This window comes from Telopea speciosissima, chromosome 10 (assembly GCF_018873765.1).
Source record: "Telopea speciosissima isolate NSW1024214 ecotype Mountain lineage chromosome 10, Tspe_v1, whole genome shotgun sequence".
In the NCBI taxonomy this organism is placed as follows: domain Eukaryota; kingdom Viridiplantae; phylum Streptophyta; class Magnoliopsida; order Proteales; family Proteaceae; genus Telopea; species Telopea speciosissima.
This window is the reverse complement of record NC_057925.1, coordinates 32,917,432-32,944,765: the sequence shown is the minus strand read 5'-3', so window position 1 is coordinate 32,944,765 and position 27,334 is coordinate 32,917,432. Positions and strand designations below refer to the sequence as shown.

General features: G+C 42.8%; 1 protein-coding gene across 1 annotated transcript in view; it reads left to right on the top strand.

Annotated features, from left to right (window-relative positions):
- The first annotated feature begins 10,982 nt into the window (after positions 1-10,982).
- Positions 10,983-27,334, top strand: part of LOC122643482 (serine carboxypeptidase-like 35) — a 36,466-nt gene continuing 20,114 nt past the window's right edge. Inside the window, exon 1 of the mRNA XM_043837100.1 lies at positions 10,983-11,332. Within this exon, the coding sequence (XP_043693035.1) occupies positions 11,044-11,332 (289 nt within the window). The 5' untranslated portion in view covers positions 10,983-11,043. The remainder of the gene's footprint in view (positions 11,333-27,334) is intronic.

Sequence of the window (27,334 nt, the reverse complement as noted above, 5' to 3'; positions counted from 1 at the left end):
ACTTCTCATGTGGACGAGCCCCAGCCCGTTGTGTAGGCGAGGCGATCATCGCCCCCTGAAACCTCGCGGCAGGGTGTGAACAAAAGACCCCCTCGGGCAGGGGGTACGCAGCCCATCACGGGCACCACGATCAATCCCATTCCCCCACCAGAGGGTGGGAATGGGGGAGGTGTATTAGCCACAGTCGCTGCTGATCGGGTACGGGCCGAGCCAAACTTGAGCGGGCTAGGCCTACCAGCGCCGCTGCCCTTACCGAAAAGTTTGGACCCCGAAGCCCCGGCAAATAATCGGCAATTTATGGACTTGCAGCTACAGATGCTCCACACCAATGAGATGTTGCGGACCTTCATGAACCAGATGGCCCGGGGTGGGTTGATGGGCCAACCACTGGTCGCGCCCCCTCCAGCCCCAGTCCACGTAGAGAAAAATTTACAGCAAAATGGTAGCCGACGTAGGGCCAAGCCTAGCTGGGCCGCGTCCTCACACCCGTCTCATCAGAAGACTCCTCCTCCACGCCTTAGCAGAGGCGCTCGACGGGATGAGCAAGAGCATCACCGAAGCCTGGGAATAGGGCAGGAAATTGAATCAGCAGGCTCTGTAATGAGGAGGTCAGTATTTTTTGGATGGCTCGGAGAGGACGGGCAGCCGAGGGGAGTCCGAGAACAGGGGAGCGAGCCAAATGGGAGACGTGTTGTGAGACAAGGAGAAGGATCTCATCATAACCCCCGGCGTCAAAGCTCGCCTCCCTGAGAAGAATAACAGGGGAGCCCCCGTGGGTCCAACTTCAAGGTGGGAAGGAGAACAAGGAGGGATGGTGCTGACCGAGCTGACCAGAATGGCCAACCACAATGGGATGACCAAGCCTACCGACCTCGGGCTAAGGAGCCAAATGGTCGACCTAGGCCAAGCGACCAAAACATATTGTACCAGGTGGATGAGCCGAGCGGTCGAGCACCTGAAACCGAGCTAGAGAGGCGGCTACGAGACTTAGCGGAGCAACTGGAGGGATTGAAAAAACAAGCGACCCCGGATGCCTATTCGCTGGTCGGGCCACTGCCGACCGGGTTCAAACCTCCCCCCTTTGACTGCTATGACGGGATGACCGACCCGACGGATCACATCATCTACTTTAATGCGATGATGACCATGTACGGGGGAACCAAGATTGTTTCTTGTCGAGCTTTCCCTGCATCCCTCAAGCGCGCGGTGACCTCATGATTCTCCTAGTTGCCGCCAAACTCTATAACAAGCTTCGCTCAAATCTGTCGAGCCTTTGTCACGCGATTCCAAAGTAGTATGAAACATAAAAAGACAACGGTCAACCTCCTCAGCATGAAGCAAAGGTTCGACGAGTCGATCCGAGCATTCATCTCCCGCTTCAACAAGGAATCCTTAGACATCAAGGATTTGGATGAGGCCACGGCCCATACGGCTATGAGCAACGGGCTCGCCGACATGGACCTCATCAAGGACTTGGCCCAAAAGTCGACCAGAAACCTTGCCGAGCTCTTGGAGATGTGTAATGAATTTGAAAATATGGCCGAGGTTCTCCAGGCCCGGAAGGGAAATAAAGGTCGAGCCGATAAGAGAAGGCCGACAATCGATGACCGCAAGGAAGACAAACGGCCCAGGATGGATCATCGAGTCGAGAGATCGGATCGAGCTCAGAGCCCCGATTACACCCCACTGAATACCTCGCACAAGGAGATTTTGATGCAAATATAGGACGGTGGGTACATCCGCCGGCCCCGACCTATGCAAGCGGGGTCATCTCGGAATCCCAACAAGTATTGTCAATTCTACAAGGACACCGGTCACTACACCGAGGATTGTTATCAGCTGAAAAGAGAAATCGAAGAGCTGATAAAAGTGGGCCACTTGAAGCGATATGTCAAGGGAGGCCATGAAGAGCGTGGGGGTCGGTGACTTGAAGAGTGCAATCAAAGAAGAACCGAGCCCAGACCTGAAAATAGGTGAATTGAGCAAAACGAAGATAAAGTTCGAGCTGAGAAGAAAGAGGACGAGTCCGGGCTGAGCAATGACAAGGGAACTCCCATATACACTATCCTCGGAGGGCCCGGATAAGAGACTACTCGAAAGGCTAAGGCAAATGCACGGTTCGTCGGAGTCGTCGAGATGCCCGCCAAGAAGCTCAAGTCAGCGGCGATGATCTCCTTCACCGAGGCCGATCTCGAAGGTATAAGTTTTCCTCATGATGATGCTTTAGTGGTGTAGGTAGTAATTGCGAAGAGACCCGTCCATCGAGTATTGGTCGATACCGACGCATCCGTGGACCTTATGTCGCTAGACGTGTACCGATAATTTGGCTTCGGCGATGAAGCGCTCAAGCCAGAAGGTACCTCACTTCACGGGTTCTCGGGAGCTACCGCGACCATCAAGGGCTCAATCGACCTGCTGGTCACGATCGGGCAAGCTCCATGCCAGGCGATGATCTAGGTCAAATTCATGGTAGTACGGTCGGTAGTGGCTTTCAAAGCCATACTCGGCCGCCCTTCATTGACCACTCTCTAAGCCATCATCTCCTCGACGCACTTGAAGATGAAGTTCCCCACTGAGAACGGTATCGACGAAGTCTGAGGCGACCAGAAGAAGGCACGGGAGTGCTATGCTACTTTTGTCAAGCAAAACAAAGGCAATGTCCGAGGAATGGAAATGTGCGTCGAATACCTCCCCGAGGATCAGCGGGATGAGCTCATCGAGAGGAGAGGACGACCCATGGAAGACCTGACCCCATTCCCCCTCAGCGAAGAGGACCCAGCAAAGGTGGTCCAGCTTAGATCATTGCTGAATGAAGATCAAAGGAATCAGCTCGAAATTTTCTTAAGGGCGAACGCTGATGTCTTTGTTTGGTCGGCTGCCGACATGTCGGGCATACCCAGGCATATAGCTGAACACCAACTCCACATAGATCCAAGTCGAAAACCAATCCGACAGAAGAGAAGGAACTACGCCCTTGATCGGAAAACCGCGATCAAAGAAGAGGTGGAGAAGCTCCACCGATTAGGGTTCATCCGAGAAGAAAAATTCCTGACCTGGCTGGCTAACGTGGTCATGGTCCCCAAGCCGAATGAGAAGTGGAGAATGTGTGTCGACTACACCGACCTCAACAAGGCTTGCCCAAAAGATGAGTACCCGCTACCTCGGATCGACCTCTTGATCGACGCCACGGCCGGTCACGAGGTGCTGAGTTTCATGGACGAATATTTCGGCTACAACCAAATCATGATACATGAGGAGGACGAGCCATACACGGCATTCCGAACTGACTAAGAAAAATTTTGCTACAAGGTCATGCTGTTCGGATTGAAAAACGCCGGAGCGACATACCAGCGGCTCGTGAACTATATATTCTGTAAACAGATCGAAAGAAACATGGAAGTCTATGTGGACGACATGTTGGTGAAGAGCTTGAAGGCCGAACACCACCTGGCCGACCTGGAAGAAGCCTTTGGCGTATTGAGGAAGAACCAAATGAAGCTGAACCCCGCCAAGTGTGTATTCGGCGTGACCTCGGGAAAGTTCCTCGGCTTCATGGTCTCTGTCAGAGGCATCGAAGCCAATCCAACAAAAATCAGGGCCATCCAAGAGATGAGCCCTCCAAGGACGATCCGAGAAGTACAGAGGCTAAATGGGCGAGTGGCGGCGTTGGCACGATTCATGTCGAGGTCAGGCGACAAGTGTCTGCCGTTCTTTAAGGCCCTCAAGAACATCCGAAACCCGAAGGACTTTATTTGGTCGGACGAATGCCAGCAAGCTTTTGAAGAGCTGAAGAAATACTTGGAGAACCCACCTCTTCTCAGCCGACCCGAGCCAAAAGAGGAGCTTCAAGTTTACTTAGCCGCTACCCTGATAGCGGTAAACGCGGTGTTGGTTAGGGAAGAAAGTCGCACTAAAAAACCCATATACTAAATCAGCCACGTTCTTGCCGACGCCGAGACAAGATACTCCGGGTTCGAGAAAGTAGCATTTGCTCTTGTTACGGCCGCAAGGAAGCTAAGGCGTACTTCCAAGCTCATCCGATCGTAGAACTAACAGACCAGCCACTCAAGAAGATATTACACAAACCCGACATTTTGGGACGACTGATCACTTGGGCGGTTGAGCTGAGTGAGTACGATATAAGCTATCATCCAAGGACGACAATTAAAGGACAAGCCCTTGTCGACTTCATCGCCGAATGCACAGGGCCCGACCTCAAAGTTGGGGAAGAAAAGACAACAAAAGAGGTTGGGGCTACGGCCGACCCGACCTGGACCATGAATGTCAACGGCTCAAGCAACTCAGGAGGAAGCGGGGCCAGCCTGATCCTGGTGAGCCCCGAGGGGTTTCTGATCTAATATGCCTTGAGGTTCAAGTTCCCCGCCTCGAACAATAAGGCCGAGTATAAAGCCCTCCTAGCCGGACTTCGAGTCAGCAAGGCAATGGGCGTAAAGCGGTTGAAGGTGCGAGGAGACTCCCAACTCGTGGTCAACCAAGTCAACGGAGACTATGAGGCAAAAGACGAAAGGATGATAGCTTACCTGAGCCGAGCACGAGATCTGATCTTCGAACTCGAGCACTTTGAGATGACCCAAATACCGAGAAAAGAGAACGCCGCGGCTGACTCCCTGTCAAAGTTGGCCGAGGCCGACCTCCAATATCTGAGCCGATCAGTGTACATAGAGATCTTGGAGAAGCCATCCTTACAAGAAGAAAGTGTAAAGCACATTGAAGAGGATGGGCCTACCTGGTTGGACCCCATTGTCAACTACTTGGAGAATGACCTGCTCTTGGAGAACCAAGACGAAGCAAGAAAGGTCAAGATCCGAGCTGCCAAGTACACCATGATTGACGGAGTGCTCTACAAAAGAGCAATCTCGGCCCCTCTTCTTCGATGCCTTTGACCAAAGAGAGCAGAGTACGCCTTGGCCGAGGTAAATGAGGGAATATGCGGGAGTCACATGGGTGGCCGAGCTCTCGCATACAAGATACTTCGGCAAGGATTCTATTGGCCAAGAATGCAAAAAGAGGCCATGAGGTATGTGAAGACGTGCGAGAAGTGCCAGCTATTTGCACCAATCCTGAGCCGACCAGCAACAAAGCTGATCTCAGTGCTGAGCCCAATCCCTTTTGCTATGTGGGGAATGGATATTCTCGGAGATTTCACCCTGGCATCGGGAAACAGAAAGTACGTGGTAGTGGTGATCGATTACTTCACTAAATGGGTCGAGGCTGAGCCCCTTACAACCATCACCGAGAAGAACATGGAGAAATTCTTTCGAGATAAGGTCATCTACCGGTTCAGACTATCGAAAGTGCTCATCACAGATAATGGCACGTAATTCAACAACCCGGCCTTCCGAGAGTTCTGCGAACACTTCTACATTGACTTCCGACCCGTCTCAGTAGCTCATCCATAAGCAAATGGACAAGTAGAAGCCTCCAACCGAACATTACTCGTCGGCATTAAGAGAAGGTTAGATGAGGCCAAGGGAAGATGGGTGGAAGAGCTCCCAAGTGTCCTATGGGCATATATGACGACGGTAAGAACACCGACCGAGGAGAGCCCTTTTCGCCTCGCTTATGGGACCGAAGCCCTCGCCTCGGTCGAAATTATGGCATCATCGTACCGAGTGCTCAACTTCGATGAGAAGGCCTATGAAGATGGGCTGAGAGCTAACCTTGACTTCCTCGACGAAGTTCGAGAAAATGCCCTACTCCGGAACACGGCATACCAACAGAGAACGACAAAGTACTATGACTCAAGAGTAAAAAAGCGGCACTTCCGTCAAGGGGACCTTGTCCTCAAAAAGCTCAGCGCATCCCAGCCAAGGTAGCAAAGAAAGTTAGCACCAAATTGGGAAGGCCCGTACATAGTCTCCAAGAAAATTCACCCCGGGACGTATCGCTTGCAGACTCCGCGGGGTAAGAAGGTATCGAGACCTTGGAACTCGGAAAATTTGAAGAAATTTTTTCAGTAACTTCCATAAGTATTCTGCTCGGCAAGGTTTTTTGACGAGCATGTTTGTATTCGGCTTCAGCGCCGACGTTTGATTCAATTAAACAAAGTCTTTCTCTACCACTTAACGTGTTTGCAAGCTCCTAAATCAAAGTCATAAGACCGGTCCTCATAGACCTGGCCGACCTCGGAGACCGATCCTCATAGGTCGGCAACCAAGTCATAAGACCGGTCCTCATAGACCTGGCCGACCTCAAAGACCGACCCTCATAGGTCGGCAACCGAGTCGTAAGATCGGCCCTCATAGACTTGGCCGACCTTAAAGACCGGCCCTCATAGGTCGGCAACCAAGTCGTAAGACCGGTCCTTATAGACCTAGCCGACCTCGAAGACCGACCCTCATAAGTCGGCAACCAAGTCGTAAGATCGGTCCTTATAGACTTGGCCGACCTCGAAGACCGACCCTCATAGGTCGACAACCAAGTCGTAAGATCGGTCCTCATAGACCTGGCCGGCCTCAAGGACCGACCCTCATGGGTCGGCAATCAAGTCAGAAGACCAGCCTACAAAGGCTGGCCGACGTCTGAACCAACAAGAGCAAACTCTCCCCTTGGCTGAGCTGAGCAAATTTTGAAACTAAGCTAAGGCATTACGCTCGGCCAGGAAGGTTGCTCGGCCACGCATCCGCTTATATGGTAGCCGGTCTGATCTGACCGATGGGAACGACGAATTAATTAACCAAGGCAAAAATCACCCTGACCTCGGACATGGCATGGCCGAACCGACGACCCCGTGAAGCATGGGTAAAAAACAGCCAAGTCCCTAAGCTCGGCTAGCGGAACGGGTCGTCAGTTCGGCCACAACTTCAAATGGAACAACATACACAAGGAAAAGAAGGCTAAGAATGCCGAGCTAAAACACTTGGACAAATTCTGGCAAAAATAGATATTTTATTCAGTATAGGCGGACTGCTCGGCATGGTTACAAGGAGAGCAGTTCGGCCCACAAAAAAAAAAAAAAAAAAAAAAAAATTATTACATCTCAATCTCCTCGGCAGTAGACTTGGAGGCGACCTCGGTAACATCCACGACGGTATGCTCAGCAAGGAGGTTTTGGGGCTCAGTGTCAAGGGTGAAGCGGTCGACCTGCGTAGGTTCCTTAATGGGCAGAGCCTGGGTGACCTTGGCTCCCTCCTCATCTCCCAACTCCTCGGCAAAAGTAGTCGCATCGTCGTCAAAACGTGAGAGATTGAGATCGGGATAGGCCGCCTTGATCTTGGCTAAGAGATCAGCCCGGCCTACCTCAAAACCCTCGGTGTAAGGAGGCTTCCTGATCTCATGACACACATCAGCGTACTCCTTCGATTGGAGGTAGTCGCTGATCGCCTCGTCCCGAGCTAGGGCCAGGTCCTCCTTAGCCTTCTCCCTCACCTCGACGAGCTGAGCCTGCAGAGCCCGGACCTTCTCCTTCTGCCTAATCACCTCGGCCGTAGAGCTCTCCACTTCGGCCTCGACGGCAATAAGCTTCTCTTGAGTCTCCCGACGTCTCTGAACGGCATCCTGGGCATCCTGGTAGGCCTTTTTGCACTGGACGCCCAAGGAGTAGTTCTCGGTCAAGAGCCGCTCAAAAAGAAGCATGATCTCCACTGCCTTGGCGAACCCCTGCAAGAAAGCATTAGAACAAAAGTTAGGTCAGGTTACACAGGTCGGACCTAATCACAAGAGCCGAGCAGGAAACTTACCATGTTGAAATCCTGAAACAGGGTGGAGAGGAGCTCGGGGTCAGATAGCGCCTCGAGCTTCTCCCTGTTGGCCGGGAGCCGACCTGCATCCAACCATTCCATGGCATGCACGGCCGACGTCAATGCTGAGTCCCCCGGGAAGAGGCGCCAGGTCGGCCTCACCGGAACGTTGCTGGGCGAGGCCCTCCCCAAGACATATCGGGAGATGTTGGGGGGTGAAGCCACGGGCGGAAGGCCACCACTCGTCAAATTGACCGAGAGCTTCTGACGCTTGGTATCTTTTGGCGGGCTCCTCTTGCCTTTTCGGCCCTTCCCTTTCCTCGGAGACCTGCTGGGCCCATAGTCTTCTCGGCCTCAAGGCCGACCACAGCGTCTGGGGGGCTCGGCAACACGGCCTTGCCCTTGGGGGCCTTGGAGGACTCACCCCAGGACTTCTTCTCAGCATTTTTCTTCCTCCGGTCCACAAGGGTCTCGGCCCTTAGCCGAGCTGTATCCATAGGGGGAATATGGTAGACCACTGCAAGAGAAACCAAACGTAAAAAACAAATTAAAAAAGAAAAGAAGACTAAGTGAAGAGGTCAGCTCGGGCGACAGAGACGGGCTCGGCTCAGGCTCCTACCAGGGGTCATGTGCCACCTTTGAAGAAACCCCTCGTCCTGAAGCTGAAGGACATCGAAGGGCAGATGTTGGGGGATCAGGTCAAGCGAGGTCAGCTCGTTCTCGGTCAGGGGCAATACCTTGTTAACGTAGTTCAAGTTGATCTCCTTCCACTCGGTTCGGAGAGGGCTGTTTGGAATGGAAGCAAAGAAAAAACGAGGCTTCCAAAACTTATTGAAGCTCAGCGTGCCAACCAAAAACTTGTGGCCGCCCAGGGCCGCACTCTTCCCAGATTGGCGGCTGAAATAGTACCACCGCTTCTCAAGAGACTTCTTCAAGAAAAAAAGCTGAGATAAAAGCGCCGCGCTTGCACCTCGGCCCATCTCGCAGAACAGGGCGAAGAAGCCGTACACAGCCAGCCAAGAGTTCGGCACCAGCTGACCTGGGGACAGGTGGAAGTAGTCCAAGATCTAGTCCACCAGGCCGAGGACGGGGAGCTGGAACGCATACTTGAAAGGCAGCTCGTACAAAGCCACCTCACCGGGCCTGATGAAGCAGGCCATCTCCCTGGGGTGGGGAGCTCGGAGTGGATGTTCTCGGGGATGGCATAGGTCATCCTAAGATAGTCGAGGTCGGCATCCGTGATCGTGCTCGGGACGGTGCCAACACTCCCTTCTTCGAGCTCAGGGGCGTCAGCGGACGAGCTGACCGAACCAACCCCTACTTCGGAAGAATCTCCCTCACTTGACTCCTCATCGAACGAGAACGACCCATAATTCTCTGCTCGGTCCGCGGTAATTGGTTGGGCCACGTGGCCGAACTCCAGGAGCAACGGAGGCTCGGCTACCTCGGCCTGACGAGGCTCCACTACATCGGGCTCGTCCGAAGTCGAGCCCAACAAGTCTATGGTGGGAGAACGAGCTGGGAGCTCTTTGCTCGAACTCGCGCCCTCTGCCTCCCCGGCGAACAGCTCGCCCATGGGACTACTACCAACTGACATATGGGGCGGAGAGGACTTACTGGTTGAAGAAGAGTTGAGGACGGGCTGAACGCGAGCAAAGCAAAGGCCGAGCTGATCACGAACCAGAAAGCACCGAGCGCTGCAGAGCTGAGAAATTCGAGCTTGCCGAGAAGTCAATAACTTGGAGCAGTGAAGAATGAACAGTTAGGAGTCGCCTATTTATAGCTCTTGGGTTGAATTGATCCAACGGCCGAGGAGAGATCAGCATAATTCAACAGTCCAGATCAAAAGACGTTTTGAATTCCCGAGCCTGCCATAATGACTCTGCTGACGTGGCACTGATACCCAACCGTCAGACCGTGCAACATCAAATCCACGGCAAAGAATAAGCTCGGCTCGGCCGCAAAAATATTTCAGACAAGCAGACCTGAAAACTTCACTCATCAGTGCCGAGACGACCCCTGATGAGTGGGGGGGGCCTGTGATGAGGCATAAAACACCCCACCAATCAGTGGCTACCGCGTGGTCGACCTGAGGTCAATCCAAGAGCCGAACTAAGCTGAGCAGGAAACCGGGCCGACCCGGTCTCCGATAGGTCACCTAACAGAGCCGAGCTCACACAAGTCGCCAGGGCTGAGGCCGAGCTCTGAGCCGAGCCCACACAAGTCAACCATAAACTCTTGGCCGAGACCAACCTAACAAGCCTACCTCTCAGGCCGACCTTCCAGGCCGAGGTGACTGCCAAGACCGACCTACTAGGCCGACCTCCGAGGCCGAGCCCTCCTCCACAGAAGCTACCATAGTGCCCCACCGGGGATCGCGGGGCCACGTCAACACATCCTGAGAATCACGGGATGTGGATCAAGCCACGATCCCAGCGCAATACGAAATCGTACTATACATGGACTCTCACCTTAATAAGAGCCCGACCCCGAAAATAGCTCTCCACTCCGCTCTACGCTAGAGAGCCTTCCGAAAGAAGGACTCCTACCATACTAGGACTCTCCCAACCGCCTCATCTCATCCTCACTCTATAAATACCCAAGTATGGAGCACCATTCCTCATCTCGCTTTTTACTGGCTGTTACGCTGTTGCACTGGTGATCTAACTTGAGCATCGGAGAGTCCTAGGCCAGAGCCACACCGGCTCTCTTGTGCTCATCCCTTGGTCCTTGCAGGCTCATCCGTGGGCGAACCAAGCGTCTGAGATTTCCACACGCAACAGTACCTAATCGGATTCTCTTTTTTGGGAAAAATCTTGTTGTAACAATAATATATTTTTCCAATGAGGGTAAGTCTTGTCATTTCACATGTATAAAAAAAATGTATAAGACAATAACACTTTTTGGTAAAACATAAGGGAAAAGTTGGCAAAATGCTAGTGTATTGTAAGCTACTAGACCTCCCATTGTCTATCTCCTCCCCACTTAGAAAATGACCCTTGTACCTCTTGTATGATATCCCATCCCATGCCTCCATTGATACCACACGCTAATTTACCGCACACCGACAGTGTGCTTATTCCTCCCCACATAATATAATGATAAAGTCACTTTCAAATTCTTATCAAAATCCAATTTTACCGTTACCTAAAAAGAGAATCAAAAGTAGACTAAAACTCTAAAAGTTGTCCCTTCACCATGACAAAAAAAACTACCACCCCTCTTTTGTTTTATGTATATATATTTTTTTGCATTAAAAAAATATAAAACTCTTACCAGACTTGTCTATCGCCGTGAGAGAGAGAGAGAGAGAGAGAGAGAGAGAGTGTGTGTGTTGGTAATAATGAAGGGTAGTGGGATTTGGATATTCCGGTATCTGGTTTGTGGTTTGTCGGTTTTATCGACGGTTGGAGTAGTAGTAGTTCAAGGTGAGGGAGAGAATGCCGGCGAAGATTTGCAGCAACAAGAAGCAGATAGAGTGGAGGGTTTACCCGGACAATCGCCGGTGAATTTCCGTCATTTCGCCGGATATGTCAATGTCCGACCACAAGATGAGAAAGCTTTGTTCTATTGGTTCTTCGAAGCTGAAGAAGGAGTTGCAGAAAAGCCTCTAGTGCTCTGGCTCAATGGAGGTCAGCCTCTTTCTCTCTCTCTCCCATTCTCTCTGTCGTTGAATCTTATTCCATGGAAATGTTTTTCCTTTTCTTTTAAATTTCTTATTCTTTCCGAGAAAATGGAATTTCATTGTTTGAAGCAGAATCAGAATTGTTCTTCTCTTCCACTAAAAATGGAGAAGAGAAGAGAACTGAAGTGCTTTTTTCTCCGTCTTGATAACGGTTACTGCTTCGGAAGAGTTGCTGGTTTATCTCCGTTATCTTTGACGGCAGAACCAAACTTCGCCGTCACAAATGTTACAAAACAATGATAGATCATAGATGTAGTTTACGTGATCTCCGTTAACTTTGACGATTAAATTTTTTTTCCCGAAATTTTGAGCCTTCGAATTTCAAAAACAAAAAGCGTAATTCGATGAGTTTGTTCAATGTGGTATCCGATTGGCCACAAGCGATAAATCTTAGCCGTTTGATCTGTAAAAAGATTAGATAATTCTAACCGTTTGATCAACAGGAACAGAAACCATTAAATATTAGAGAAAATTTCTTAGATCTACTAGATTAAAAAAAGAATTATAAAATAAGTATATTTTAAATTTGTTTTACATCCATAAAGTTATATTTTAAAAAGATTTACCCAATCCCCAAATTAGTTAGTTTCCTTCCCGCCCAACAAAAAAATATAATTAAACTTTCTAATATACCCTTTAACTCACTTTTTCCCCCCAAAAAAAAAGCTAAAGATAATGCCTTATTAGGTTTGCACTAAAGGATTAAAACAGGGAGTGAAGAAGAGGGAAGCACTTAGCGAGCACCACTTTTGTTAGTTTCTGCAAGTTTCCCGCCAAATAGAAATAAGAGAGAATTCAATGAGTTGTGCAAAGTGCAAACAGTTACACTATTTTTTTTTATTTTTTTTGGGTAATGCAAACGGTTAAAGCATTATCTTGAGTGTTTTTTTCAAGGAAAAAAATTGAGTCAGAGGATATATTAGGAAGTTTATAGTTTGGCCGGGACGGTAACTAACTGATTTGGGGATTGGGTAAATCTTTTCAAAATATAACTGTATGGATGTAAAACAAATTCCCAAATTTTCTAGATCTACTAGATTAAAAAAAGAATTACAAAATAAGTATATTTTAAATTTGTTTTACATCCATAAAGTTATATTTTAAAAAGATTTACCCAATCCCCAAATTAGTTAGTTTCCTTCCCGCCCAACAAAAAAATATAATTAAACTTTCTAATGTACCCTTTGACTCACTTTCCCCCCCCCCCCCAAAAAAAAACCGCTAAAGATAATGCCTTACTAGTGTAATCGTTTGCACTTTCAAAAAAAAAAAAAAAAAACAACCACCATTTGCACAACTTATTGAATTCCCTTTTTTATAGGGAAACTTGCAAGATTAATAGAAGTCGGTTAGGTGCTTCCCTTTATCTCTATCTTGTTATCCCTCTTTCACTCGTTAATCATCATCACTTATGTCTATCTCGTTATCTTTCTTCTACTCGTTAATCATCTTCACTAGTCCTGGTGAGTATTGGCTCTCTCTCACTTTCTTTGTCCTTGTTGCAGTTTTATTTTTTATTTTTTTCTTCCTTGTAGAGGTTTTGGGGGAGAGGGATGGAGTCATATATAGACAACTAGAGATAAGAAGAAGAGGAGTCCATGAAGAACACAACTAGAGATAAGAAGAGGAGGTGTCCATGAAGAACACGCCGCACACCTGACACCAGACACATATTTGCCACATGGCATGACCATTAAATAGCACGAGAAAAAACTGACCCCACCCAACACTTCACGGACTCCCCCCCACCCCTACCGGTCCTAGCAAGGCACTCTTTCAAAAGAAAGAGATTGGATAATGAAGGGGTGGGGAGTAGGCCCCACAAGGTAGGCTGGGCTAAGATGGGCTTGGTCTGTTTTTCTCTAACCTCAATAGTAAACCTTAATCACTGTCATTGAAGCTTCTAAAGGACTCTAGCTAGCTAGGTCTACCTGTCTAAGTAACACCCAATGATAGAGTGTATAAATGAATTTTAATGATTGAGTGGGTTTATGGTCTTACGCCACCCCACGTAACAACTAGGGTGCTGGTCTCAGTTCTACATGCTTGGCTGTCCCAAGAGGGTTTTATGAAACAGTAAACCTTGTTTAACACTTGAACCCATATTCCATAATTTAATAAGAAATGCTTGAAAGTTAAAACTTAAAATGAGACCACACCTGAACTCTTCACTTTCGATAGTAAAAATTAATGATAAACATCATATAATGTATGATTCCCAATCTCAAAGATAATTTGTTGAAATTGTTTTTTCTTTATTGAAGGTTTCGACAAGAGCCAAAGGTTTCACGGTAATTCGCTTTGATTGGATGCAATATTACTGTGTTTTCCATTAATATTCAAAGGGATATTTATACAAAGAATACAATGAGATAAAAGAAGGAGATAAAGTGTCTCCCATGTGATATAAAGTTCCCATATGAATAGGATTCTATATCACATGTGATAAAGATGGGAAAATACAAATGGAAGGGAAGATATGGAAGACGCGATGGATTCCTTCCAGTGAGACCAATCAATAGTATTACATATATAGAGTTTCTAGTCTTAATTTCACCTCGGTAGAGAGAGAGATCAATAACCCACTAAGTCTAGATTAACAATGACGATTGGTGATTGTATGTAAACAAAAGCGAGACTCAAGCAAAACGAACTTGAAATAACATTGTAAGGAGGGCAAAACAATGCAGGTATTTTAATACAAATAAAATACTAAAAAATCAAAATGTTCAACGATCAAGCATCACCAAAGTTCATATAAGTAAGGGAAATAATTAAACAAAATACAAAACTAAACTCCATTGGACCCAGGATTCATCAACAACTTGGGTGATAAAACATGTCACCTGTCAATAAAAAATTACAAATTCATTAGTACTTTAATAAACTAATTTTTTTTGGTAAGAAACTTTAATAAACTAATAAGGAATGAACAAAAAAAAGTATTTAAAAACATACCATCGGGAATTTATATTGGTGCAGTGCACCGTTGCTGGTTATGACCAATCTCAAGACACCGACTATAGTGGGTGGTACGTCTAGGGACCTCTTGAGACTCTATACGTTTCTTGCGGGGTCTGCCGGGAGGTCGCCTAGTATGAGGTGGATTAATATGCCCCTCCCTAACTTCATTTGCATGCAAATCACTGTTGTCATCACCATGACTAACCAACTCTTGTATCGTGGGTCGATCACTTGTGTCCATTGGGTTAATTCCTTGACTATATATGATTTTATACGCAAAAGTCTTATGGTGATCATCAACAAACATATACACGTCCAGCCCAAAGGTCCTAATACAAGCACAAGCATGTACACATACTATCGAACTCGTGCTCCATGCTTTACATGAGCACGTCCGATGTCCAAGGTCAACATGCCAATATTGATCATTCTCATGAACTTCAAACAACATTTCACCTTATCGAAAGGCTAAAAACTTATGAGAAGCGCTTACCAATTCCTTCAACTTCTTCGCAATCCTAGGGCCGACAACATCTTGCCGTTTGGAGCACTCAGTCCTCCTATCATTCATGACTTTCATTGTTTGCAACCGAATTGTGTCAATAAGGTGACATATAGGCAACTCACGGGCATCCTTTATCCATGCATTATAAATTTCAGTCAAATTTGAATTTAGCTTATCATATCGGTTTCCTTTGAATAAGGCAATTACCCAATTTTCCGGTTGTGCTTGGATCACCCACTCATGAGCAGAACGATTCATTTTATGCATGACCTCCATATTTTTCTCATAATCATGCATTGTGCGTGAATAAGCAATCTTGTCTAGTTGTGCTTCCATAGCTGCCTTAAATGACTGATTGTAGCGACCCTTTAGGTACTTTTTAAAGTTCTCCTTCAAGTGGCGTAGGCAATGTGCATGAGGACAACTAGGAAAGACATGGTGTAGTCCTTGTATAATACCAGTGTGTCGATCGGATATGAAAACCAGCTCATCTCCAATCTCATATTGCAATGCATGTCTCAATTTAATCAAATACCATTCCCAATTATCAATTGATTCAGACGGGACAACACCAAATGCAATCGGTAGCATACCATCATCTGCATCATATGCGGAAGCAGCAAGCAATGTACCTTTGTATTTCGAAGTGATGAATGTCCCATCAAGCAAAAGCAAGCGTCTACAAGCTTCAGTGAATCCATGCAAACATGCAGAAAATGCTATAAAGAGCTTACTGAAACTTCCATCCGGTTCCAAAGTATACTTGGCTACACTTCCAGGATTGGACTCCTTAATCTTACGACAAAGCCATGGAATGGTCTTGTATGAGTCCTCTTGTGAGCCAACTAACAAACTTGTGGCCAACTCTCTACATCTCCACACTTGTTGGTATGATAATCTAACACCATACTCCCTGCTTATGTCTCGAACGATCTCTATAGGACGATATTTTGGACAATCACGTAATTTATCGAGTATTACATCAGCGATAACTATCTTTGAAACCTTTGTCTTGTGTTGGGTGCTATAACCACATGGATGAAAATGTTGCAAGTTGGATTTGTACACCCGAAAACAGCCTGTATCGTGAATAATACTTGCACAAATGTACCAGTCACAACTACGTAAGTCACACACTGCCTTGACCATGTTTGGGTCAGTCCGCTTCATATGATACCCAAATTTATGGGCAATAGCATACTTAGCAATGGTTTTCTTGAAATCAGCTGCACTGTCAAAAATCTGACCATCACCTTCAAGCACATTGGACCAAAATGTAGCCATTCTATGGACTTGATCAGGTGTCGCCATAATCGATGATCTTTGCATGATTCCATCTCTTTGACCCAATTCCTGTGATGATGTACTGTATTTACAAAACAAAAATATTGGTCCTATGTTAAGGAATTCATCTTAACCAATAAACAATAATGAATTGTCTATATCACAACGAAAAAACGAAAGTGCATTTAACTTACTTTGCCACTTGTGAGGACCCATGCATAACTGCATTTTCCTTGAAAATGAATACCTACGCAATCTTAGACTCAAACGGATAATCAATGAGGTTCTGTATGTCCTCATTTTGTGATAGGGTGAGCATCATTGGTGTGGCACAAGAAAGAGTATACTTTAGCCTAAAAGAGTGATGGTCTGTGTTCATCAAGCGCGATCATATGTGAAACTTTGATCAATTCTCAAAGCAAATGAATCACCTCCAGAATATTCCATGATACCCAAATCAGATTCTACATTTCTTCTAGCCGTACATAACACAAGAACACTACTACCAGTTTCCATTGCGTATGGAGAACGCATATAAAGTTCTTCTGTAGCACTAAAAATTTGAAGAAAGTTAAAGAAGAAGAAAAAATATACTAAATAAATTTTCAGAAAGATAATATTGTAAGCACTACTAACCTAACAATTAAAGCTTATTAACTGAATATGAGGTTTCACATCCAATCGTCCAAAGCAAGGTAGACAACATTCACTTTTTAATTGGGAATATCAATATGGAACCATTTAACAACATTAACATAAAATGCCCATCATAATAACAGGAAACCGAATCATTATTTGCTACTTCTAACAAATACCTCCCCCCTCCCACTCTTTGTTTATGGAAACCAAATTGGTTTGGAAAACCAAAGGTCGCGAGTTCATTGGCTTTGCCTGTGCCCATAGAGGCTGGATAAATGTGGATGCCAATAAGATTGAATGTGAGTCATGTGGAGCAAGCTTGAATTTTGCTTTATCAGCATCCTGGACACCCTCTAAAGTACTGTTTTTCAACAACACAGTTTTTTTTTTTTTTTTTTTTTTTTTTTTGAAGCTGCAATTGATGACCAATTTTCATTGAACGATTTCAGAAATCAAACATGGTCTAGAATTTCTCTCAAGTAATGAAGAGGAAACGTCCCTATTTACATTGTTACAAATCGATGCCTACTAGTCCTAAGTCAAGACTCTCAGCCAATGATTTTAAGAACCAAAACCTGCCTACAATTCCTACAACAGACCTTCAGCAGAAGACATTAATGGCCTAAAACAAAAAAGAAGAGAAACTAATCTATCTACCCGATAAACCTCAAATAGTACATGAATTTTCCTGCCTTGCATTTCACTCATAAGCACTACCTGTCTGTATTTTCACTTCCATTAAGATCATTTATCTATACCCTTTATTAGAAAAGACTACTGCCACTAATGCAAAACTGATCTTGAAACAATGAAGCCAACGAGATATCAATTGCAACAAGATCGCACATAGGGACAAACCAATTATACCACCAATAAAAACCTGATTCAACACATCACTCGCAACTCTAAACGGAGCCAGTCAAAATGGTAAAAAAGAAAAAAAAAAGAAAAAAAAAAAAGCTACAACTGGGGTATAGAAAGAGAGCCAATACTTACCAGGTTTGCACTAAGGGATTAAAACAGGGAGTGAAGATGAGGGAAGCACTTAGCGAGGACAACTTTTGCTAGTTTCTGCAAGTTTCCCGTCAAATAGAAATAAGAGAGGACTCAATGAGTTGTGCAAAGTGCAAACGGTTACACTATTTTTTTTTTTTTTTTTTGGGGGGGATAATGCAAACGGTTAAAGCATTATCTTTAGTGTTTGTTTTAAGGAAAAAAATTGAATCAAAGGGTATATTAGAAAGTTTATAGTTTGGGCGGGACGATAACTAACTGATTTGGGGATTGGGTAAATCTTTTCAAAATATAACTTTATGGATGTAAAACAAATTTATAATATACTTATTTTGTAATTCTTTTTTTAATCTAGTAGATCTAGGAAATTTTCCCTAAATATTATCACTCTTTTTTTTTCTTTTCTTTTCTCACGGAAAATTTATTTTACCTAGTTATAAGGGGTTAATCTTTTATTCTTATCAGTAAAAGTGTTCCTTTCGTGGCTACATGGGGGAAGTGAACGTGGAGATTCCATTTCTTTGAGCCACATTGGTTAGATATGGCATGGTTTGCATTATTAGCTGCATATTGACACAAAGGCGTGTGAAATGATCGTCACTCCCACTTAACCCTAGATATGACCAGGGGTGTGGTGGTCATTTCACACACCCCTTTGTTAGGCACAGGGACGACGTGTCTGGGGCAACCAAGTGGCATTCTTTCTTTCATATTTAATATATTGGTATTTGTTGTTGAATAATTAATTATTTTTCACAAGCTTGAATTTAGTGTAGTTTCAAGGGTTCATTTCACCTTTAAGCCTAAGGAAAATATTACAGTATATTTTTTATGTAAATTTATATTGGTATATTAACAAAGGGTTGTTATTCATGTAACAAGGGTGAGTTACATTTGTTAAATTAACAAAGAGGTGAAAAGACCAGTAAACAATAAAGAATAAAACATTTAACTATCAATTAGGTAGGACAATTTGGATATTTCATTTTCTTTATTAGAATCTCATGCTTATATTGTAAATTAACATATTACATGGTATTTATGTCAGTTCATAACATACACTTGAGAATACGACACGTGTCATGAGGCAATCGAACGGCCCTCTTTGAATTTTCAAGGTTAACCTTGGTTAACCACTTAACCCTAACCAATCCCAAACCAGAGACCCGTCTCGCGTTACTCATCCTTTCACGAATCCTCACTGGGACCGGCGTTGGCGACAAAGGAGACGGGGTGTGTTCACGACCACGGCGACTGGGTTGAGCTTTTCCCGTCCGACGACTGAAATGAAATCGTGTTAGAGCTTTTACCCAAAGACATTGTCTTCCCTCTTCCCTCTCTTGACTTCTCAACGAAACCAGTTCTCCTTCGTGAATCTTGGACCGGGATTGCGTTGCCGTAGAAACCCTATTTTGCGAAGATATCTCATCCTCCGCAGTTCGTGAATCTTGCAGTGCGTTGCGGTAGAAACCCTATACATCTCCACAGGTATTATCTTCAACCTCAGAACATGTTATCTAAAGACCTATTTCATGCACTGCAATGACATAAACGAAGGAGAGACTCTGAGATTTAGTTTTGAATCCAAAGTTGTAGCATCTCCCCAAACAATGGAAGAGAAGCTAAACAATGTGAATCTTTGTTCTTGAAAGAACGATATCAACTTGGAAGAGAAGCTTAATCCTCCCTTCCCTTATATCTGAATTTAATTAGTTCTCTATGTCATTAGGTATCTCATCGTAGTGTCCTACCCACTGCCGTATCCTCTCCTCAGCTATTGATGCCTTTTGGGAAAAATCAGAGCCATTTTAGTGTTTTGATAATAGAATAGAACAAATATTGATAAAATTGATGGGGGAAAACTCGACTCTTCTTACCTCTTTATTCCAATTGGTTCTGTAATTGAAATAGATGAGCACGCATGTTTGTAGAATGGTTCCACAGATCATTTTGCACCAAATTCCCCGGGAACAAATAGTGTTTCAATCAAACATGTTTTTTCTTTTAAGGTGAATCCTTAGCTCAAAATGGGAGAGCACCTGGGGATTATCCAGGGTATGATGGTTCGAATCCATCAAGGATTAATACATTGGTTTTGGTTAAAAAATACTTGATTTTTTTTTTAAAGAAAAATGAAGGCATTTGCATTTTCCTGTGAGGTCGCATCTGAGTTAAGTTCAGCCAGGAGGTCATGAATAGGTCAGCACATCATACGAAACACCACATTTGCATTTTCCTAGTTTCTATGGTTCCACGTGACAAATCTAACAGTTCTATCATCTTGGAAGAGAGAATATTGGTTGGTTATTATCATCTTAGAAAAGAGCATTTTACAGGCATTGGTTTTTTCCAATCAGGAAAGAGAAGAATACATAAACAAAGATCAAGAATCCAATACAATATTACTGGATTTCATTTGCTCAAGCATTTGGAGAATCTCAATCATGGTTGGTCTCTTGGAGGGATCTGGTTCAAGGCACATCAATGCTATAATGAGTACACTATTAAATCCAATTGCTGGTATTCAACCAGTGCTTCAATTTCTATTATGAATCTTGGGTAAACAAAACCTGAACTGAATTGTTAGTGGTGATGAAATAAGTCAGTGACGAACATGGAATGTTACTTGTTCAGATGCAATAAACTGGAAGAATTGCAAGAGTTAGTGATGCTTTTTGTGGTATCTACATTGGGTGACTGAGCAAAATGAAGTTGGGTATTATTAGTGGCTGATGTTTGGAACTGTTAAATTTGTCACGTGGAACCATATTTCTTGTGAAGGAGAAGCTGGGATGGCAGCAAAGTATGTCTCCAAGACACAGGAACAATGCTAGGAAACGAATTTGGATACTGCTTACCCTTTTGGAAATTACCCTAGAAATCCTAGGATCTATTTATTTTGAATAACCCAAGGTACTCAGTCTACGAGCTATGAGCATTTAAGTACTAGCATATTACAGTCAACCAATGATCTATCCATGTTGGTATTTGGTAAAACCAGGTAGAACCATTGGGTGAGACCTGCAGCCCTAAAGCCTGCTTTGACTGGTCCAAAAAGGTTCTTGTGGCTTCTGTTAGGACTAACACTTTTTCTTTGACTGGTCCAAAATTTGTGGCTTCTTTTAAGACTTAATAACACTTTCCTATGAGCTTTTGGTCAAACACTCTTTGTTAGGAAGTTCTAATTTTGTTCTGCTTTCTAATTTATTTGAATTATAAAGACACAATGTAGGAATTAGATAGAATAAGGAGCAATTTTCAGAGATCCACAGTGGAAATGAAAAGTCAGCTAAACCAAAAGTGCTTGTCACTGACTTTGACGAGGAATTCCCTGAACCACAGCATGTCTTTCTTGGATTTCAAAATCCATTGATGTATTATAATTGATTGAAGCTTTATTCCAACTACTAAGATTACCTGCAACCATATCAATTATCATAGAGTGTAGAGGTGACTCATCTTCAACATTAAGCAGCAAAAAGAACACAACCGAATTTGGATACTACTTAAGTGATTCCGTATTACTCTCTTACACTGGTAAATTGGTATCACTCCAAGTATTATCATTTGTAAAAGGTAACTATAATAACCTCTTAGACCCTAAACTGGAAGTTCTCTTGCATGCAGTGTAACTCTTACCCATGTGACTAGCTTAGTGCCTTACGGATAAATGCTTCATCCATAGGTCTCTTACCAGTTAAAAGCTCGAGTAGAACAACTCCAAAGCTGTAAAAATATCCTTTTGCAGTTGCTCTCCCTGTATCAAAATATTCTGCAAAAAAAGGAATCATATCTATTACAATCTAATGGCTACATAAAAAATTACAATCTAATGGGGAACATTAACCTTGTAAGACCACCTATAGAGACAGAGAACTCACTATCCACCCCAAGAAAAAAAAATGAGATAAGCTTTTGACCACAGATCACTCATTTCAAATAGAATCTAGCAATCTGACCCTGTTTAGAAATAACAAGCATATCCCAAAATGATCTTTCTCTTTTGATCACAAGCAAACCCAATCACATTACATAAGATGAGTACCAAGATATAGAAAAACATTAAATTGCAACAACTAATACCCCAACAGCTTGACAACAATCATTACATGAATGAGATTACACAAGAAAAGGAAAACAAAAAAACAAAAAAACATTAGTGAACTACCACAACCATTTTGTTATAAAACAGGTTTGTGCATCTGAGTTCAAGGATTTATTTCGTCAGGTTTCCAGCAATGACACTCCTAAGTGCTCAAAATGCATAGCAAGAGTAGTTCTAGTTTGTGTAAAAGATTTCAGATTATGTAGATTTGTGCTGCTTGAAGGTATAGGAGTAAACAAGGACTGTTAGAACTTTGTGATATTGTTCTTCTAGGATATTGATGAGGTTGCAGGGAAACTTTGCCTAATGAATGCTCTAAAGAAATTCTTTTGACTTCAGTATTAGTGTTCTCAAACCCCAACAGTTGCTGATCCTTAAGAGCCAAGGCTGGTCCAAGTTCCCTGGATTACACCCACCTTTGTCCTCTCTCTTTCTCTTTCCCCTGCAATCCCATGAAATAAAAAGTAAAAAAAAAAAATTGTATTTCATTGGCACAAAAAAAAAATCAAATAAGCCAACATCTTTAAAGTCAAGACCAATCACATAGTTTGCAAATCTCGTTGAGCTCCCAAATAGAGCCAGACCACTTGCCGAAGATGCCAACATCAGACACAAATTCGAATTCATAGTTAAAATAAAGAAGATAAAGATATTTGTACTAAAAATCCAAATCACTCAAATGTTATGCTCACATTAAGTATGCAAAATGTAGTGCAGTACTTCTACCAATCAAATAGTCCAAAATCAAGAGTCTCTTGTCTCATGCATCGAGGTGTAGCCTAAGGGAACAATCGAAATGCCAACCTAAGTGGATCCTATGACATGCCCTCTTTTATAGTAAAAAAAAAAAACTAAAATAAGTACCAACGACTTTTCAACATTTTTGTCCGTATTTTCAGTTCTATAGTGTTACATGACAATTGTCATTTGCACTCATGCCATTATAATTCATAGACTTAGAAATAAGAAAATTCAATGAAGCTTGATGGATTCGAACCACCATCTCTTGGGGAATCCCCAAGTGCTCTACCAGTTTGAACTAAAGACTCATACAAAAAAGCATATGAGAGCAATTAGAAGGCTACACTAGAATCACCAACCAAGGCTATCACAACAGGAATACAATCAAGCACACTCCAGTTCAACTTGAGACTCGTGAATCTATAAGACGTTGCTGAATGAGGATTTGTCACTGTTTCTGGTTCAACAATCTTCACCTTTGACTTATCTGCTAAAGAATCAGACTTTGCTGCATTAGCCTTTTCTGTTGCAGGTTTTGCCTACTTCTGCACAGATTTTCCTAAAAATATAAAGACCGACGAGTGTGTCAGAAGGCACTTAAAAATAAATTCAACAGAGATATTTTAAAACAATATATTAACAGAAAGCCCATTGGCAGCAGTGCAGGTATTGCCTCATCAATAGAACTGAAGCATAGAGCTTGAAATTCATCCTGAACTCTGCCTGGTGGAATAATCGCAACAACATGAAGAAACAATTAAAGCTTTCACACTAACAGCTAATTGCATTAAAGCTAGTTCTCAGACATAGAAGAATTACCCATTAGTAATTCCTTAATAAATCAATAGCTCAATATAATTAATGCAAGTCCCTAAGAACACATGCATAGTCGTCTAGCCACTCCTTCAACTAGGAAAACAATTAGCAACTCCCACAGTAATCCCTACCAGTTACCATTTTAGTTAGATGAAGGAAAACCTCAAAAAATAACAAAGCAACTCCTGATTTAACCTAAACAACTTAAACCATCAAATCAATTCACCATAAAACCTAAATTCAGTCCACGAATTCCTAGAAGAAAGGTGTGATGTGCACTTCTATTTTCTAGAAATTTACATTAGTAGGAATAAATGTTGACACATCTCCAGCGGCTCCACTTCCCACAGAATAATTAACTAGAATACAGAGCAGAGCAGCTAAGGGACTTCATGTATTCATGTCCAGAGCAAGTCCAATTTATGCAAATAAGGAGAGGACTAGCTACAACCAGCTAATAACAACCCATTCAAGACCAGTCATAAAAGATTCTGCACAAAAAAACATTCTAGTTATGCAGTCATATCTACCATCAAAGCATGAGTTCAATATGTTTCTTCTCACTTCTTCCACTTTTCCCTATTTCAACAAGAGAGAAAACACCCAATTGCCCCTTAGATTCTTACAAAAAGCAATAGGTTCTCTAACTGTTCCTTATTTAGGGAAACAACAAGGGTTTCCCATTTCAAGCTTTCTGGACTTGAACTCTATTGAAAGAAACATAAAATTCAAGGAATCAGATATCTGAATTTGATGATAGGGTGGTGATAGAGCTGCATAAATAGCAAGGATCTAATGAACAGAGTTGCAGAGAATTTTACAAAGAATAATGTAGAAGAAGAGAATAACAAGTATAACGGTGAGCTCTCACCAGATTAGAGCTTGAGTATCAACATGAGGATAACAAACCTAAGATAAGAGCATCAGGCACCCAACATCTAGTTTTAGACCTTTCAACTGGAAATCCCTTATAGTCTACTGCATCTGCAACCGTATTACTCATCTTGTCATCCTAAGAGATAGAGACACAAATTTTTTTTTAAAGAAAACAACAAAAGAAGTACAAGTTATGAACCTGCCACTGACCCAATTAAATAAGCTGGAGAGAATAGTGTAACAGCTAACACATACCATTTTTTCCCAAGTTTCTACAGGAAAAAGAGCTTGAAAAGCTACAAATAGTAGCTAAATAATGAAAAGTCCCCTCACTGCTTGTACTACTCCAACTGATCACAAGTTCACAACTTAAGTTGTTATGAGAACTAGCTTCTCCTTATATAGAAGGTTCTAGGAATTTTTTATTTTTTTTTTTGTTTTCCTCAAGGATTCAATATTGTTGAATTATTGGAGAGAGAGGAAGGTAAAAGGAAAAAGGGAATCTTGATTTGCATTGATCATGGCATCTTCATCCACTTACCACCTCTCTTTATGAGTGAAATAGTTGGGCAATGGATTTGTTTCCTATAGTTTGAAGAAAATACTTCTTGAGAGCCACCAAGACCCATTGCAAGTTGAAACTTGAAATACTACTTAATCTACTACCAAACTCATCAAAAACTAGATTTTCAGCAAGAGTGGGAATCTCCTGCCAGCAAAAGTTGATTTGTAAGCACTCTCATTTTCATTCGAATCTTTCCTTTGTTATAGTGCTTCAGGATCCTCTTTGTAGCTCCTCCTTACAACTTATGTTGAATGAGACATGCCTTCACAAACCTTTAATTCTACATAAAAAAAAATGACGTACATTTTCTTTATGCAACTTCACTTTGCTCATAGAAAAAAACAATTACACACACATCTACAGGCATGCTTGTGCAAGACACATGAAGCCAAGATGAACTCAGGATCTACATCTTCAAATATTTAATGCACCCAAAAAAAATTTCAGATTTCAGCACATGAAAGACACCAGCAACAACGACAAATACAACAAGATCACCACCACCAACAACAAATACAACAAGAACACCACCAACAACTTTTCAACATTTTTGTCCATATTTTCAGTTCTATAGTGTTACATGACAATTAAAATTTGCATTCATGCCATTATAATTCATAAAATTAGACATAAGAAGATACAATGAATCTTGATGGATTCGAACCACCATCTATTGGGGAATCCCCAAGTGCTCTACTAGTTTGAGCTAAAGCATACAAGAAAGCAAATGAGAGCAATTAGAAGGCTACACTAGAATCACCAACCAAGGCTATCACCTACCACATTCGTAAAATTCACTTGTGACATTGGAGAAAGAGAGTCAAATGTTGAAAGCCATTCAAACCAATGATTTCAAGCACCTGTGAAGCTTCTTTGTTGAGAAATTTCTAGGCCAGACTCTCGGACTCTATGCAACTAAATATAATCTCACTGTTAAAATACAAAAGACACCCAAAGTAAGGGTTAGCAATCAGTAATCAGTAGTTTGGTAGCATTCAGTATTACAGTAGTCAAGCTAGCATCTCCATATATTGGTTGTAGTCGACTCTTGCTTTCATAGTGGATTATTGTTATGGTTTCATGGAATAGAGAAAAGGGTTCTCCAATAGTTTGATGGGGTAACCAGAATTTTGTTTATGATGAACAGAATTTTTTTTCTTTTGTTTCATCTTCTACTACCTCATTCAAATTTCAACCCTTAGTTCATATATTCTACAAGTTCAGAGATTTTCTAGTTACTGGTTTGATTAGAAACTGGGGTTGTACTTGTGGAAGGGTTCTTTTGCAAGTACAATCTCAGGTCTGAGGTTTCTTTAAAGGACAATACCTGGTTCCTAGCCTGAAGCCCACAAACCCACTCCAAATCACTCCTTTTGTTCTAATTTTTTGGGACTGTATCTACTTCCAAATACTACAAGTAGTATTAGAGCTTTGTTGCTTTGTGACTTGTTGCTGAACTTAAAATTCAAAATTTGCTGCTGGCCCGTATGTTTTCCTTACAACCAATATTCAGGAATTTTATTTAATTTATCAGGAATATTTTTTTGCCATTATTTTAGTGTTTTTCAATTTAAGAGAGCAGAGGGCTGACTTCCTTACCCTTAAGTTTCACAAAGAGGAAATTCAACTACGTTATAAAAAACTTGAATGCAATATTTACAAGGTTAGCTTATTAGATTATACTAGTTCAATATACTCTAGTTTAGGTTTGTAAGTTTTTAAAAGGCGCCTTTGTAGATGATTAATGGTAAAAAGAAACTAGTTACAGCAAGAAAACTAAATAAGAATAGACTATTACCTAAACATATATGTAATGTTTAGTTCGGATTTAATCACTCAATTAGATAAAGTAATTTACTTTTAGGTGATCATAACATTTGGGTAAGTAATTTAGACTGTTAGGCTTTCATAACATCTGAACTCCACAGGCAAGGCAAACTTTAAGCAAGTCAAAACCAAGTATCCAAGTGCACACTCAATCAAGATATTCATATGGCTTACTTCGCCCCAGACATATTGAAACCAATAAGATATTTTCTAGCAACAGAGACACTAAACAGATTCTGTCAAAATTCTATTTAGCTTATGTCCCTCCTCCAACTATTACTATTCCAAGGGAAAGGAGAAAGACAAAGAAGTGTAGTGTAGTGTTACGAATGGGTTGAAGGGCTCGGAATGTACACAAACACACTGACCAACACTCTCTTAAGTACAATATATAGTATAAAAGTATACACACCTCTGTTTCCAAACTCGGGGCATTCTGCAACCAAAGTTTGAGCAATTATTGAGCTTCAGCAGCAGCAATGGTTGGTGACTTGGAGAGAGAAGAAAAAAAAAATTGATTTGCAGAGCTTACTTCGATTGGGCTACAAAAAAAATTGACTTCGACTTAAGTCAGCTTTTTTTTCCCTCCTCCCCCTCCCCTGGCCTTTTTGAG